This window comes from Drosophila elegans, unplaced genomic scaffold (assembly GCF_018152505.1).
Source record: "Drosophila elegans isolate 14027-0461.03 unplaced genomic scaffold, ASM1815250v1 contig_814, whole genome shotgun sequence".
NCBI classification, from domain to species: Eukaryota; Metazoa; Arthropoda; class Insecta; order Diptera; family Drosophilidae; genus Drosophila; species Drosophila elegans.
Window position 1 is genome coordinate 17,857,383 of NW_024546167.1, and position 12,714 is coordinate 17,870,096.

The following is a 12,714-nucleotide window of genomic DNA, read 5'->3' on the forward strand; positions in this document are numbered from 1 at the left end:
AATATATTATTTATTTTATTTAAATTTGTAAAGATCTAAATAAAAATTATTACTCTTCAGATTTGGATAAATATATCAAGTCATCACTGTTTAGGAGGCACATTATCCTTGAATAAACCCACAACATTGCCGGGCGGATTGTAATTGCAGACCACCCACGTTCTGTCCGCTCTTAAAATATATACAACAAATATATATATATAAAAAAATAAGTTATCGTATTTATAGACTAAAATTTACCTTCGCGCCACACCCGAACCCATTTCCTTTGTGGACTTCCAGATTAGCTGTGTAAAATGTCCTGCAGTGGGTACAAATTGAGCCTTGTTGAAGTCGTAGCTATTGATTTCCCGATACCACATGTCCACAGGTAAGTCCCCGGTCACATCCATTCCACCCGAAAGGAAGATGTTTTCGCCATACTTGGGATTGGATCGGTGTGCCATTATGTTATCATCACGAAGGTGCTGGGAATTATTGAAAATATTATTACAGATCGGTATTAAATGGTATAATGTTTGCCGTCCTACATTAGCCCACTCTTGAGCCATTCTAGTGAGCTCAGCATTAATGGTTAAGGCGGGACAACCATGCATTGCCCGGTATTTATTGGTGGTATTGAAGACCTCCTTCAGGAACAGGTCATTGTTGCCCTTGGTATCCTGACCCCTGGGACCTACAGCGCGCTCGTGGGTTTTCGGTATGGGCGCTGCTGATCTCTTGGCCATTGTTCTTGCGGGTTGGGGAGCGCCCAGGTCCAGTTAACGAAACCTACTTATATCTAATGACAATTCAGGTAGGCTTACTTGATCAAAAGCTAATTTAAATTTTATTCTAATTTAAATATCTATAAAAACAAAAAAAAAAGATTTTCATTTATGTTATTAATATTTTTATAATTATATAAACAGGTAAGTTATTAATTTCCCAAGCTCCCACTTATTTTTCACTAAACACATTTTTTTGGGAAAGTGTCTGCTTATGGCTAAGAACCCTTTCATGTCCCCCAAATAATCTGGCCTAAACATGGGGATTAACATTGTGATTGATACCGCAAACACAGGATGCGGGTGAAGTGCCATCCATAGACACAGATTAGACAGACTGTCAAAGGGGGTCTCTCCTGTCCCCTGTACTCTGCCTCACACGCACATCCTGCAGGATCTGATGAATGGATTAACCAACGTGACGTATGAGTGATGTATGAACGCCGGGCACCCGGTTATTAATGAGCCATCGTTTCTTTCACATATCCAGCCATATGCTGCCACTTCCGGAGGTATAGGCAAATCAGGCAAATCCGAGTGGCATTAATTGCCGATTGAGTCGAGCTGAATAATGGGAGTTGGGCTGACATGGAGGCCCGCTTATCAAACGCCCGCAGTTTCGCCTATCGATGTGCAAATTTCGATGTCGAAACACTCGGAACATTAAATTATTTAAGCGTAAGTGAGTGTGAGTGTGAGTGTGAGTGTGGTGTGTTTGCAGGGGGGAGTTGGACAAGTGTGAATCCTTAATGAGTTGTGCAAATGCAAATCAATGGCCCGGCTGATGTCGCTGCTCCCGGCAGAGATTAAGCCAGCATTCCGATGTACAGATATACGGCTACAGCCGCAGGACAAGCCCGAATCGTTGGAAATATCCTGTTTTGCTGGGAGGTAAATAAAAGGATTGCTTTTGATATACTTGTATACCAGTCACTAAATGATATCCCTGCTCAATGATTTATTGGAATTTAAATATTTCAAAGTATGCTGATACTCGTAATAACAAAGTTGAGTTGTAAATTTAAATAAGCTCTGAAATGATAAAGAGATTATCTCACTATTAAATCACTAGCTCTTTAAAAATAATTATTAAGGCACCTAAAATTATGTAATATGCAATATACAAGTTTGGAATTCATTACAAAGATACCGTAACAATTTTTATTGAATATTAATATTAACATATATACATTTTTTGAAAACCCTATTGATTTCTAAAGAGCCTCCCTTTATGTGATGTAGTTTAGTGAATTAAGGAAAAATTATATTTTAGAAAAAAAAAAATTAGTCATACATTGCATATATTAATAATATCAAGCTCCTAGGAAACATTCTGAAAAATTAAAAAAAAAAAATGTAAGCATCTGAGCTGAATTTCAGGTTTCCATGGCCACAGACTCAAATTTGATTCACATTCGGATCATTCACACAATACGCAATTCACAATTGCGGTGGAGATCAGATGAGTGTGTGGTTGGGTGGTTGGGTAGATGGGTGGCTCGGTTGTTCGGCAGCTGAATTGTTGGTGGTGTAAACTGGCCGCAGTCAAAGCGTAAAACGCAAAGCGCACACGTTACTTTGCTGTCGATTTAATTAATTTCGCAAATTTGGTTTCGTTTATTTATGCATTGCTCGGCGTACAGTCCGCGCCATGCGCAAAATAAATACACGGACACTCGGATTTCCAGCATATGCGGGCACTATATATACTCCACTCATGAAGGTTTTGGTATCTGGACAAACAGACTCGCATTTCCATCTCCCAATTCAAGGCAATGACAACCACACGGCATCTGCTGCCGGATGCGCTTGATTTCACATGCGAATCCTGCATTTAATTCCGATTCCCATTGATAGGAATTGGTCATGTTTTGGCATAAAGGAAGTATCATAAAAATATTATGGTAAAAAAAAATCAGTTTTTACACGGCTTAAAGGAGGCAACAAAAAACGGAAAAGAGGCTTAATAAATTCTCTATACATTTAAAGCAAATAAATTACTTTATTTGCTGCCGATGATTGCAATATTTTCATTTCACAATATTTTATGTACAAATCATGTGAATATTGTAATAATCATTTAAGTGCAAATTGTTTAACGTTCTGAAAACATAAAAAGGAAGTAATTATAAATGTTGTACAACATTTTCAAAATGTTAAAGCAGATTATAATAATGTTAATTCAATATTAATGAGATCTGTGGGAGAAGAAAACTTAAAATTTTAAGGCCCGTTTTATATGTTTAAAGAATACAAATTAAATCCTTTTAGTAAAATTATTATTTTCTGTTATTTAGTATCACTTTCATTTTAAATCCTCCAACAAGGTGGCAAAGATTAATGAATAGCTTTTCCGTTTTTCCACTTTCCGACCACTTGGAATTCAATTAGTTTGATGCCAATTCTGTTGCCTTTGACCCTCGGTAATGTCAATTAACGATAAATTGCAACGGCAGAAATAAGTCACTGGAAAAATCGAACAAACAAAGCTCATTCGCCGGTCGAGAGCTCCTTGATTCCTTGAATCCTTGATCCGCGCGAAGGCCAGCCAAATGGAAATTTTTCACCTAAGCGACATAAAATTTGCTACCAAATCGGTTTATGGCAAAGCGAAAAGTTTTTCCCAATTTTTCCACCGTTTTCCCTTTATTTTATTTTTTTTTTTTTGGCTTGCTGGGATTTGCCGTCGAGCGACTTAAAACTACAACAACGAAAAATTTGGGTTCGCTTTTTTGCGAATCACATTTCCATGGGCGACTTTTTGGTGTAGAAATTTTTGGAAATTGCATTTGCATGTGTGCGCGAGGAAAAAGTCTGGCTGGCAGTCATATTTTGCGCCTTTCGGCCATAAAAGCTAAAATGTTTGCGGCTCAAACGAAAGGCAGCGAGAAGCGCAGGACGCGAAAGTGGATTACGAACGTTGGCCGCCATCGTTTCACTCATCCAGGACTCCTCTTTTGAGCTACTACCTCCTCACATTCAAAGTTACTACTACACAGAAACAAAAGAAAACAAATACAAACAATTTTATTTGTATCTTAAATACTTTTTATTTTATTTGCTTTTTTCATTCCCTTAATATCAGCTTTACTTTTCGCTTAATTCTTTGCAAATCGCGTTCTTAGAACTATTATAACTATTATATTATTATTTATAATTTAAGAAAATATTAAAATTTTAAACACATGTATTTTATTTTATTTCATAAGCTTTGGTAGGATTATTTCCAAAATGTTTTGGAAATAACATTTTAAGATTTTATCACTTCAAATCCAATCAGCATACTAGTTTCTAGAGCTTTTTTTGCATCCATAATATTTTTGTTTTAAAACAGTGGCCAATCTCTGTAGAATTTTTCCCTGTGTAATAAACCCCAATTGTGCCTCTTCTGATCCCCTGCAATCTGCTGTCATTCTGTCTCCATCCAATTGGCGTTGCACAGAACAGGTGAATTCCGGGCCAAAAGCACCTGGCTGCCGATTTCTGGGCTCCTGTTCGAAATGCCACCTCCTGCGAGGGGAGGGGTCAGAGGTCAGGAGTCAGGGGGGTTGCTGGGACCATTCAAAAGGGGTACGTCTGAGTGCCCCTCTTTGTCTATTCAATTGAGCGGGTTACACTGCCATGGGGATCGCCTTTCCTCCGGCTAAATGGCTGGGCACCGCTTTTTTATTGGCTCTCAGTTCTGATGCAATAAAGTTGGCTAAAAGTTCTCGCGTCAATCGGTGGTGGGGATTTTTACCGCCGGCAGCCAAAGTGGATGTGAAAAGTGCGTGTATGTGAAGGAAACCAGCAGAATGGCATTAGATTTAAAAACTATAAGTTGGGGATAAGTTTAAGTAGCTGGAAACTCTAAGCTGGACAAAGTGAAAAACGATACTTGGATAATAGATTTTAAGACTTAAGCATACGTAGGCATATCTTTACTTTAAAATATGCTTTTGTGTCAATTTTATATAGATAATATATTTTAAGATTTAAGCAAGCGTTAGCACATGGAATACAAATTCAATATATAAATAAACCATTCCATATGCAACCAATCTAGAACGGATTATTTATGTTTCATTTGTATTCCATTTCCGCAGTAAAAATATAACTATAAAAAATGTTTAAGCAAACACCAGGCTTAAAGTTTAAATGGTATTTTAATTACCTTAAATATCATTTCTTTTTTTTGTTGCAAATATCAATAAAATAAAATAATTTAATTTAATGAAATTCAAGCCAAGCTATGTAAATTTACCAATATTATTTCAAACAACTTAATTGCGCAACAAGAAAATCAAACTTCTTCCACACTTGAGCCAGAAAATATTAACATTCCCTGCCAATGACGGCTGGCCAAAAATTGCCCTACACTTTTTTACTTTCAAACTTTCAACCCATTTGAAAGGCTTTCATTGGCAAAGGCAGCCTGCCAGTTTTTATTATACTCATCAAATGGGTATAATTCAATTTTTCCAATCGTGGCAATCGCAGCACGATTCGCTGTTCGCTGTACGTTAAATAAATGGCGAAGGCCATAAGCACCAGGGGACACGCCCCTGCCGCCCCCAAAATCGCAGCAATTTCCCCAATTTCCATGGGTTGCCAACTCCCCAAAACGAGTGAAACAATCGTCCATTTTCAAGTTGGGCCATAAATCATTGTGGCATTGCATTTGGTTGCATTGAAAGTTTCCATTTTCCCTTTTTCCTTTTGGCTTTGGCCGTTTTTCATTTAGTTTTGTTCGACTGGCTGGATACAGTAAAAGGGGTTTTTGAGTTGACAAAGCCACATTAATCATACGCACATGTATGCAATCCAAAATGTTTCTTTAAAAACCCAAGAAAATTGCTGACGTTTATTAAAACAATAAACAAATCATGCTGTTGCATATGGCCAAAAGCAAAATATAAGACAGAGGAAAACGGAAAATGCAGCTAGGGACACATAAGCATGTGGCTCACGTACAGTGCATAAATATTTTAATTCTACCAAAATTTGCTGATAGTTTTATGGACTTGCCAACGAGACATGTCCCAAGCTTAAGAATCTGACCGAAAAACTGCATTCCTATTTTTATTTATTTGCCTCAGCTGTTGAGTGGCAAATAATTTATGTGCCTGCCTTGCATTTCAATTTATTTCACAATTTCCGCTCGGAATAACAGAACTTTTGCCCAAGAATATAAGTTCAAAGTTTAGTGAAAGCAGATGAAAAGTTAAAATTATGATGTGAGCAAAAGGTCTTAAGTGAATAAGTGAAATCAAATGCGTTTTGTTCAACTTGAGATCAGATCAAAGCTGATTTAGTTTGTAATTGGGTAAAGCGAAATTCATTGAGATTTCTAAAATCTCACATGCAAAGAGATGCAGTTGAGTTGTTTATTGTATGCCTGACAGCAAAACATGACGAGTCTTTTGTGCAATTCCCCACTCGACAAGCTGACTTCCGCCAAACTAATTTGTCAAAAAATAAAGTTCACAAAGAAACTGTCAAAGAAAATGCAGCAAACTTGGCGAAGCATAAAATTTAAACAAACATATGTAAATATTTGTTTACCCCAGCAAATGGTTGTATTTCCCTTTAGAGAGCCAAAGAAGAGTCCTGCACCTTGTTTTCTCGAGTTTTCCCCCCCGTTTTGCAACTTTCGCTGGGCAAAAAAAGAGAAAAGGATCCGGCAAAATTTCGATTACCCACTTCAACCCACTTACTCGTACCCAGTTTCCTCCGGTCTCCAGTTTCCTGCGCTGTTTACTGATTCTCCTCGTTGCACTTGCCAAAGTGCGCTCCATTGGGATGCAATTAAATACTTCGCATGAGCGGACAAATAACAGTAGCTACGAACTATGAACCTCCTTGCGAAGGTAACGTACAAACGTAAAAAATGCTGAAACGAAACGAAAACAATATTTGTATTGGTTCGCTTTGTGAGTTCCTCGGTTCTGTTTGTCATTTCGGGATTCTCCCATTGCTCATTGCTTTAGTTTGCCAGCATTTAATTAAAAAACCAAAGCTTATACCAACCATATATTTCAAACCATCAAATTCTATACATTTCCCTTTGTCCTTTAATACTGTTGGTTTTCTTTGTTTTTTTGTTGCAATTTAAATGTAATAGCATGGGTTTAACCTATCGTAACAATCGATACAATAAGATATGATGTTCCTAATTGCAAGAATTATTTCCCAGGAGTTGGAAAATAAGAAACAATTTTCGGCGTGTTCTTTTGCGTTTTAGAGTTTCGACAAAAAAAAATAGTTTTTTCGTTGAAATATAATAGGACATATAAATTACAGGACCGCGAAACAAAAACAGAAATTTCGTGTATTTTTTAAAAATTTTTTTTTTGTAAAAAAAAAATATTTCTTTTTTGTAACAACATTGACCAATTCTCATTCATACCCAATTGAGCTGCTAAATGAACAATTACTGCACCGTTTGTTGCATTTCCACTCAAATATTTATTTTAAATCTGGTATGCTCACTGCTTGGGATATTTTGCATCTGAAAGGTTGTCTGGCTGTCCTTTCGGTATGTAAGGATAGCAGCTGCTGATTCGCTGCGTTGACGTATTTTAATTTATAATGCAATCGCTAGAACCGGCTCCTTTTGGGATTCGAGACATCCCCTTAGGGGCGAAGCCTTTACAGCTCCATATAGCTTAACCCCTCCGTTGACACCTTCCCTCTTCAGGATATATGTGTTATGTGGAAGTGCACGGAAAATAAAGTTAAAAAAAAAATGTATAAACAATGAAAAATATAAATAGAATAAAATATAAATAAATAAAAATATATACATCAGTATATTCAAAATAATTATTTTTAATCGGTTGCCTTTTATGTGATATAGCAAATTGTATACAAGTATGTTTAATATGTATTATTTTGTTTAAACTCTATGATAAAGAATTAGGTTCTACTTTAAATTATATAAATTTAGTTTTTATAAATAACCAAAGATAAACTAAACGGAATATAAATATAAAACATTGTTTTATTTTGTTCAAATTGTATGATAAAGATGAGGGGCTTGATTTAATTTTAATAATTTGTTTTTTTAAAGTAATTAACCTTAATTATTAGTATTCCGACTTGGTCAACGAACAATGGTGTTCTATGCACTTAAGTTCAATTTTTTCTTAGTGTACAATCGGCTAAGCACGCGTGTTGTGTCACCGTCTGACGCGTTTTCTCCGACTCTGGGGTTCCCCATTTCTCTCTGTGTGTGTGTGTTTGCTCTCGTGAGATTTACAACGTGACAGCGCACAAGTCCAAAAGTGGTAATGGCGAGGGGAATGCGAGATCCGAGATTCCGGGGGGCAGGAACTGGGGGCCAGGACCCTTTAGGTTGACCCAAGGGGCTGCACCTGGGGAACCAAATGACTTCGACGACGACAGCGACACGTGCCAAGGACACTGATTTATATGTTTTCCATTTTTGTTTTATTAGCGGCCTCGTCGTTTCTCGCACCTCTGCTCGCCTCGATTCGCCTCTTGTCTCTCTTGTGGAAAACGTGCGTGGAATTAATGAGGACTTTCCGCTATCTCACTCCGCCAGCTACACTATTTTTCTACCCCGCACTTTAAAGCGGTCTGCTGAATGGGCAAATTAAAATGAGCATGAAATAATCATAAATTCCGCATTGGCGCATTAAAATTTCCATCGCTTAAAGTCAAGCTTCCATTTGCCAGACGATTGGGAAAGGGGCCGAAGAACTGGGGGCACGTTTTCCCGACAGCTATGGGCGTCCCATCAAAGGGGGTGGTAGTGGAAAAGGGGGGGTGGCAGAAAAGGTACGGCGGAAGCTGGCAGCTATGCCACCGGAAATGGCTGCGTATATCCTGGAATAGGAAGCCATCGCATTCGCCATCGCTGGCAATAGTTTTGCGGTGCTTTGGTCGCAGTTGCATTTGTGTTTTACAATATGAATAGATCCCAGATTGGCAGACAGCCGGGTAAAGGGGTGCTGTGAGGCTGTTCTGGTAAACCATTTTGACCAGTTTCCTTCATCTTTACCCTTAAAAAAAAAAATCATAAAAAATAAATCTCCAATAAAAAAAAATTAAGTTGTTCTGTACTAAACATACTCCAACAGAACTTGCACTTTAATTAGCCATCATTAGTTTATCTTATAAAAAATAAAGAATGAATGTAAAAGGCACTATTTACTATTATTTATTATTTTTAGCTGACCTTCGCATTTAAATTTTTAACTTTTAAACCCAACAATTACTGTAAATTTCAAGAAAAATTAAAATATATTTTATTGGGTATATGTTTTTTTAGACACTTTGAGATTGGAGATTGTTACCCAAAAATAAAAATGGTGCGTCGAATCTTTTGGCTGTATAGCTGTGCTATCAAACAGTAGACATGGACTTAGCAAAGACCCATCTGTCAAGATCTTATTGAACTTCATTCGTTATTTTTTTTAGTCAAATATAGTCAGGCAAGATTCAAAATTTAAAAAAAAGTGATTTAAGCAGATCGTGATATTTAAGTAGTAGAATAGTTGTAATCCGAGATGCATTTTTTTGGTGCTCTGGTCAATGTGCTGCTGGCTGCGGCCTGCTTGTACGCAATGTACTCATTGACTCCGGCGGACAATCCGTACGGTTACTTGGCGGCATCCTTTACCTTTGTGCACGGACTGCTGGGGCTGGTGCGCTCCTTCACCGACGAGCTCGACGAGTGTGGGCGCACCTTTGTGATCTCTGCTAGTATACTGGAGGTCATACCACTGCCCCTGGCGAACATCGAGTTCTACCTGGTATCCGATCATTCAGGAGTGGCGCTGGTGCACGGCCTTTCGCTCATACCGCTCTTCTACGACATGCTCGGAAAGATGGGAGACGAATGGGACAGTTCCACAGAGACGCTCAAGGACCTTGCGCTCATCGGAAACATTGCATCCACCTCGTATCTGGCCATCAAGGATGGCAACCATATTTATGCCGCTATAGCTGCCACCGCATTTATAGTACGATTCGGTGCGGCTCTGATCGATCGTTTCGTGGAAGGTCTCGGCGCCCATGCGGCAACAGTGGGAAATGCTGGAATCTTGGCCCTTATGACCTACGCACTCACTGAGGGCTAATCGCTTCAACTCCAAATAGAGCTACTCAGGGAATTAAAACTTAATTAAACTTGACCATGTTTTTTATTGTTTGACGTTGAACAATTTTTAAATCGTCGGTTTTGAGAGTTTTGGCTAGCATTAACTAGAAGACTATAGATTCAAACGCCATAATTTTAGTCTATATTAGTTCTAGATACAAAAAAATAAGTCAAATCCGGAGAAACACTTTCGTTTAATGCCATAAAATTAATTCATTATTAAACAAACAAAATAGAAAGCTAGTTGATCAATGTTTATTAACTACTAAATTTCATAATATAAACATGCATTATTTATTATGTTTATCTGTTTCTTAGTTAAATTTGTTTAATATGCAGTATTTTTTGGTGATTTTCGGAACTTTCCTGACACACAAATCCATTCTCTTTATCAGCGAGCCACCAGATTTCGTTCGCTGGCCAACCGGCGTACAAAGCCAGAAAACCGCGGCGAGATTTTCATTTCAATTTGGTGCCAAAAATGCCCACAGATGAGCAAGGGAGGAGCTTTTCCATGAAAAGCGGGAAATTGAGGACCAAAATCCAGAGGTGGGTTGTGAAAACGGTAGCTCAGCAGACACGCAGTCGTTTGGTCGCTCGTTAGCCAATTTAGTTTTAACGTTGCAGCTGCTGCTTGTGTTATCATTCAATTGCCGCCTGCACTGAAATTTTGCATACCATGTAGAAAGATTAGTGGTGGTAGATAGTAGTTGGTATATAGCCTTAAGACCACTAAACAGTATGATCCAGGGAAAAACAAGAAGGCACAATCGAACTGTTTTCTAAAACATGGGCAACTATATAAAGTTCACTTCCTTGAACAATAAATGTTGTTTCCAGTAAAGAAAAATATAAAAAAAATAATAAGTAATATTTCCAAAATAATAAATAATTTAGAGAAAATAAAAAAATGTATTTAAAGTTTATATACAAACATTTAATACAGATTACTAGCCAAGAAACTTTATTAATAACCTCAAGTAATGACTGCGGCTTTCACTTTTATTATAAATATTTAAACTGTTTTATTACCTAGAAAAATAATAATTGCTATAATTATTAAATAAGAATAAACGAATATTTTCAAGGAGTTACCCACAAAACCCATAAATTGAATGCTTCGGAAACGACTGGTTTTCCAAGTGCATCAGATTAGTGTCCATAACTATGAGTAATGACCATTCTGGCCAGTAGATCCCATCTGCAGCTCCCGTCAAGGGCTTTTGCCGGATTCTGGTCGGGTTTAATTGGGCGAACGCAATGCAATGCTCACTTTGAGCAGGCCACTTGACTATCCAGCTGAACAGCAGCCTTCGATGGGAACGCCTGGCGAAATTAGCCTAACTAACCCTAACCTCCGGGGTTTGGGTTGCCCCCCATTTCCCGTCCAAAAGTTCCCCAGATCCCATTCTCACCTCGACCCCAAAAGGCGATAGTTGTTGACAAGGATAACAGGCCGTTGGGCATTTTGACCCAGCGTCAAGTGCATGACTATCTGATTGCATTCTATGCCATGAGTTTTGGCCGGAAAAGCGTTTAAGCCATCGAACTGAGTGGGGGAAAAAACGTGCTCGGAATTTAAGCAGCACTGGAAAAACTGCTTTTTGTTATAGAAAAGCTTAAAATTTTTAAGGGACAGATTTTGAATATTTTAAATATTTTATAAATGTTACACAATAATTATAATTCAGAAAATAATGTTTACTCAATATATAATATATGCCTAGCTATGTACTTAAAATAATTTTGGAACATTAAGTAAATAATTTTGGAATTTTGTTATAAATTATTTAAACCATTGTAACAATTTAATATTTTACCAAAATTTAAAATATAGCTATGTATTTAAAATAAATTAGCAATTAAGCCTAACAAAAAATTCAGAGACCCCAAAAATTTAAAGCCTGTTTTCCTCTGTGAATCCTAATCCCGACAAGAGCTTGCTCCTCTTGCATACAAAATTGGTTTAATTCAATAAAATTATCAAACAAACTTGTTTCTGCGGCCACATCGGTTATGAGTCAGCATTTTAAATTGCTTTTGTTAGCAGCCTGAAGCTCTATACCCGCGGGCAATTTTTAGCTATGCTGCTCAAAACTCTGCAAAGTAATTATATTAAAAAAAAAATTGCAAAACAAAAAAAAAATAACTGCGTTTGGGCAAAAGAACTAAGTACATAAGCAGCGTAGAGAATAATAGGGGGATGGGGTGGCGAATTCGATAGCATTTTAGCTGGATAAACAAATTTCTTTGGCAGGCGAGCAAGAGCCAAGCAAATATGAAATTCCATTAATTTGATGGATGCTCCGGGCGCCGAGAAGTGGAGGAAATGTGTGATAGCGGTTCGAGTTCAACACCATGCACCCCACGGGGCGTATGATTAATGCAATTTTCTGTTGCCGAGAGGCAAGTCAAAGTCAGTGGAAACACAATGCATTTATTAATGAAGAAGTAATCGATAGAGCAATCTTATATCAAATTCGCTTTGTTGCAGGTGAACTTTAAAAAATTACAATATAAAAGCATGGTACTAATTTGACCCTTTTGGCCCTTTTATTTGTATTTACTTTTATTTTTGTTTTTATTAAATAGCTACTACCTTAAGAGGCTTTCAAACTTATGCATAAAAGTCCCTATTTTCTTAAAAAATGTTATAAAATTTTAATTAAGTTCAATTAGAAATGAACAACTAGTTAATATCTAGTTCTAACAAGTTACGGAATTTGTAAGCTTTTTTAACCAAAAATAGGTTTAGAAATTACTTTTTATCTTCACAAAAAGCAGTTCCATTTAATTATCAGGCCAACTCAAGTTCAAGCTAAACTAATTAACTAAGTTTCA

General features: G+C 37.3%; 2 protein-coding genes across 2 annotated transcripts; one reads left to right on the forward strand and one right to left on the reverse strand.

The window, feature by feature from the left end:
• Nucleotides 1-24: 24 nt before the first annotated feature.
• Nucleotides 25-784, reverse strand: LOC108147916 (Golgi-associated plant pathogenesis-related protein 1). The gene is made up of 3 exons (XM_017274681.2): nucleotides 531-784; nucleotides 241-467; nucleotides 25-171 (listed from the first exon to the last, which is right to left on the reverse strand). The coding sequence occupies exons 1-3, from the start codon at nucleotides 726-728 to the stop codon at nucleotides 84-86; spliced, it is 513 nt and encodes a 170-aa protein (XP_017130170.1). The 5' UTR covers nucleotides 729-784; the 3' UTR covers nucleotides 25-83.
• An 8,383-nt stretch (nucleotides 785-9,167) lies between these two features.
• Nucleotides 9,168-9,907, forward strand: LOC108147882. Its single transcript, XM_017274639.1, has one exon. It carries the CDS (start codon nucleotides 9,281-9,283, stop codon nucleotides 9,851-9,853), a length of 573 nt encoding a protein of 190 aa, XP_017130128.1. The 5' UTR covers nucleotides 9,168-9,280; the 3' UTR covers nucleotides 9,854-9,907.
• Nucleotides 9,908-12,714: the final 2,807 nt, after the last annotated feature.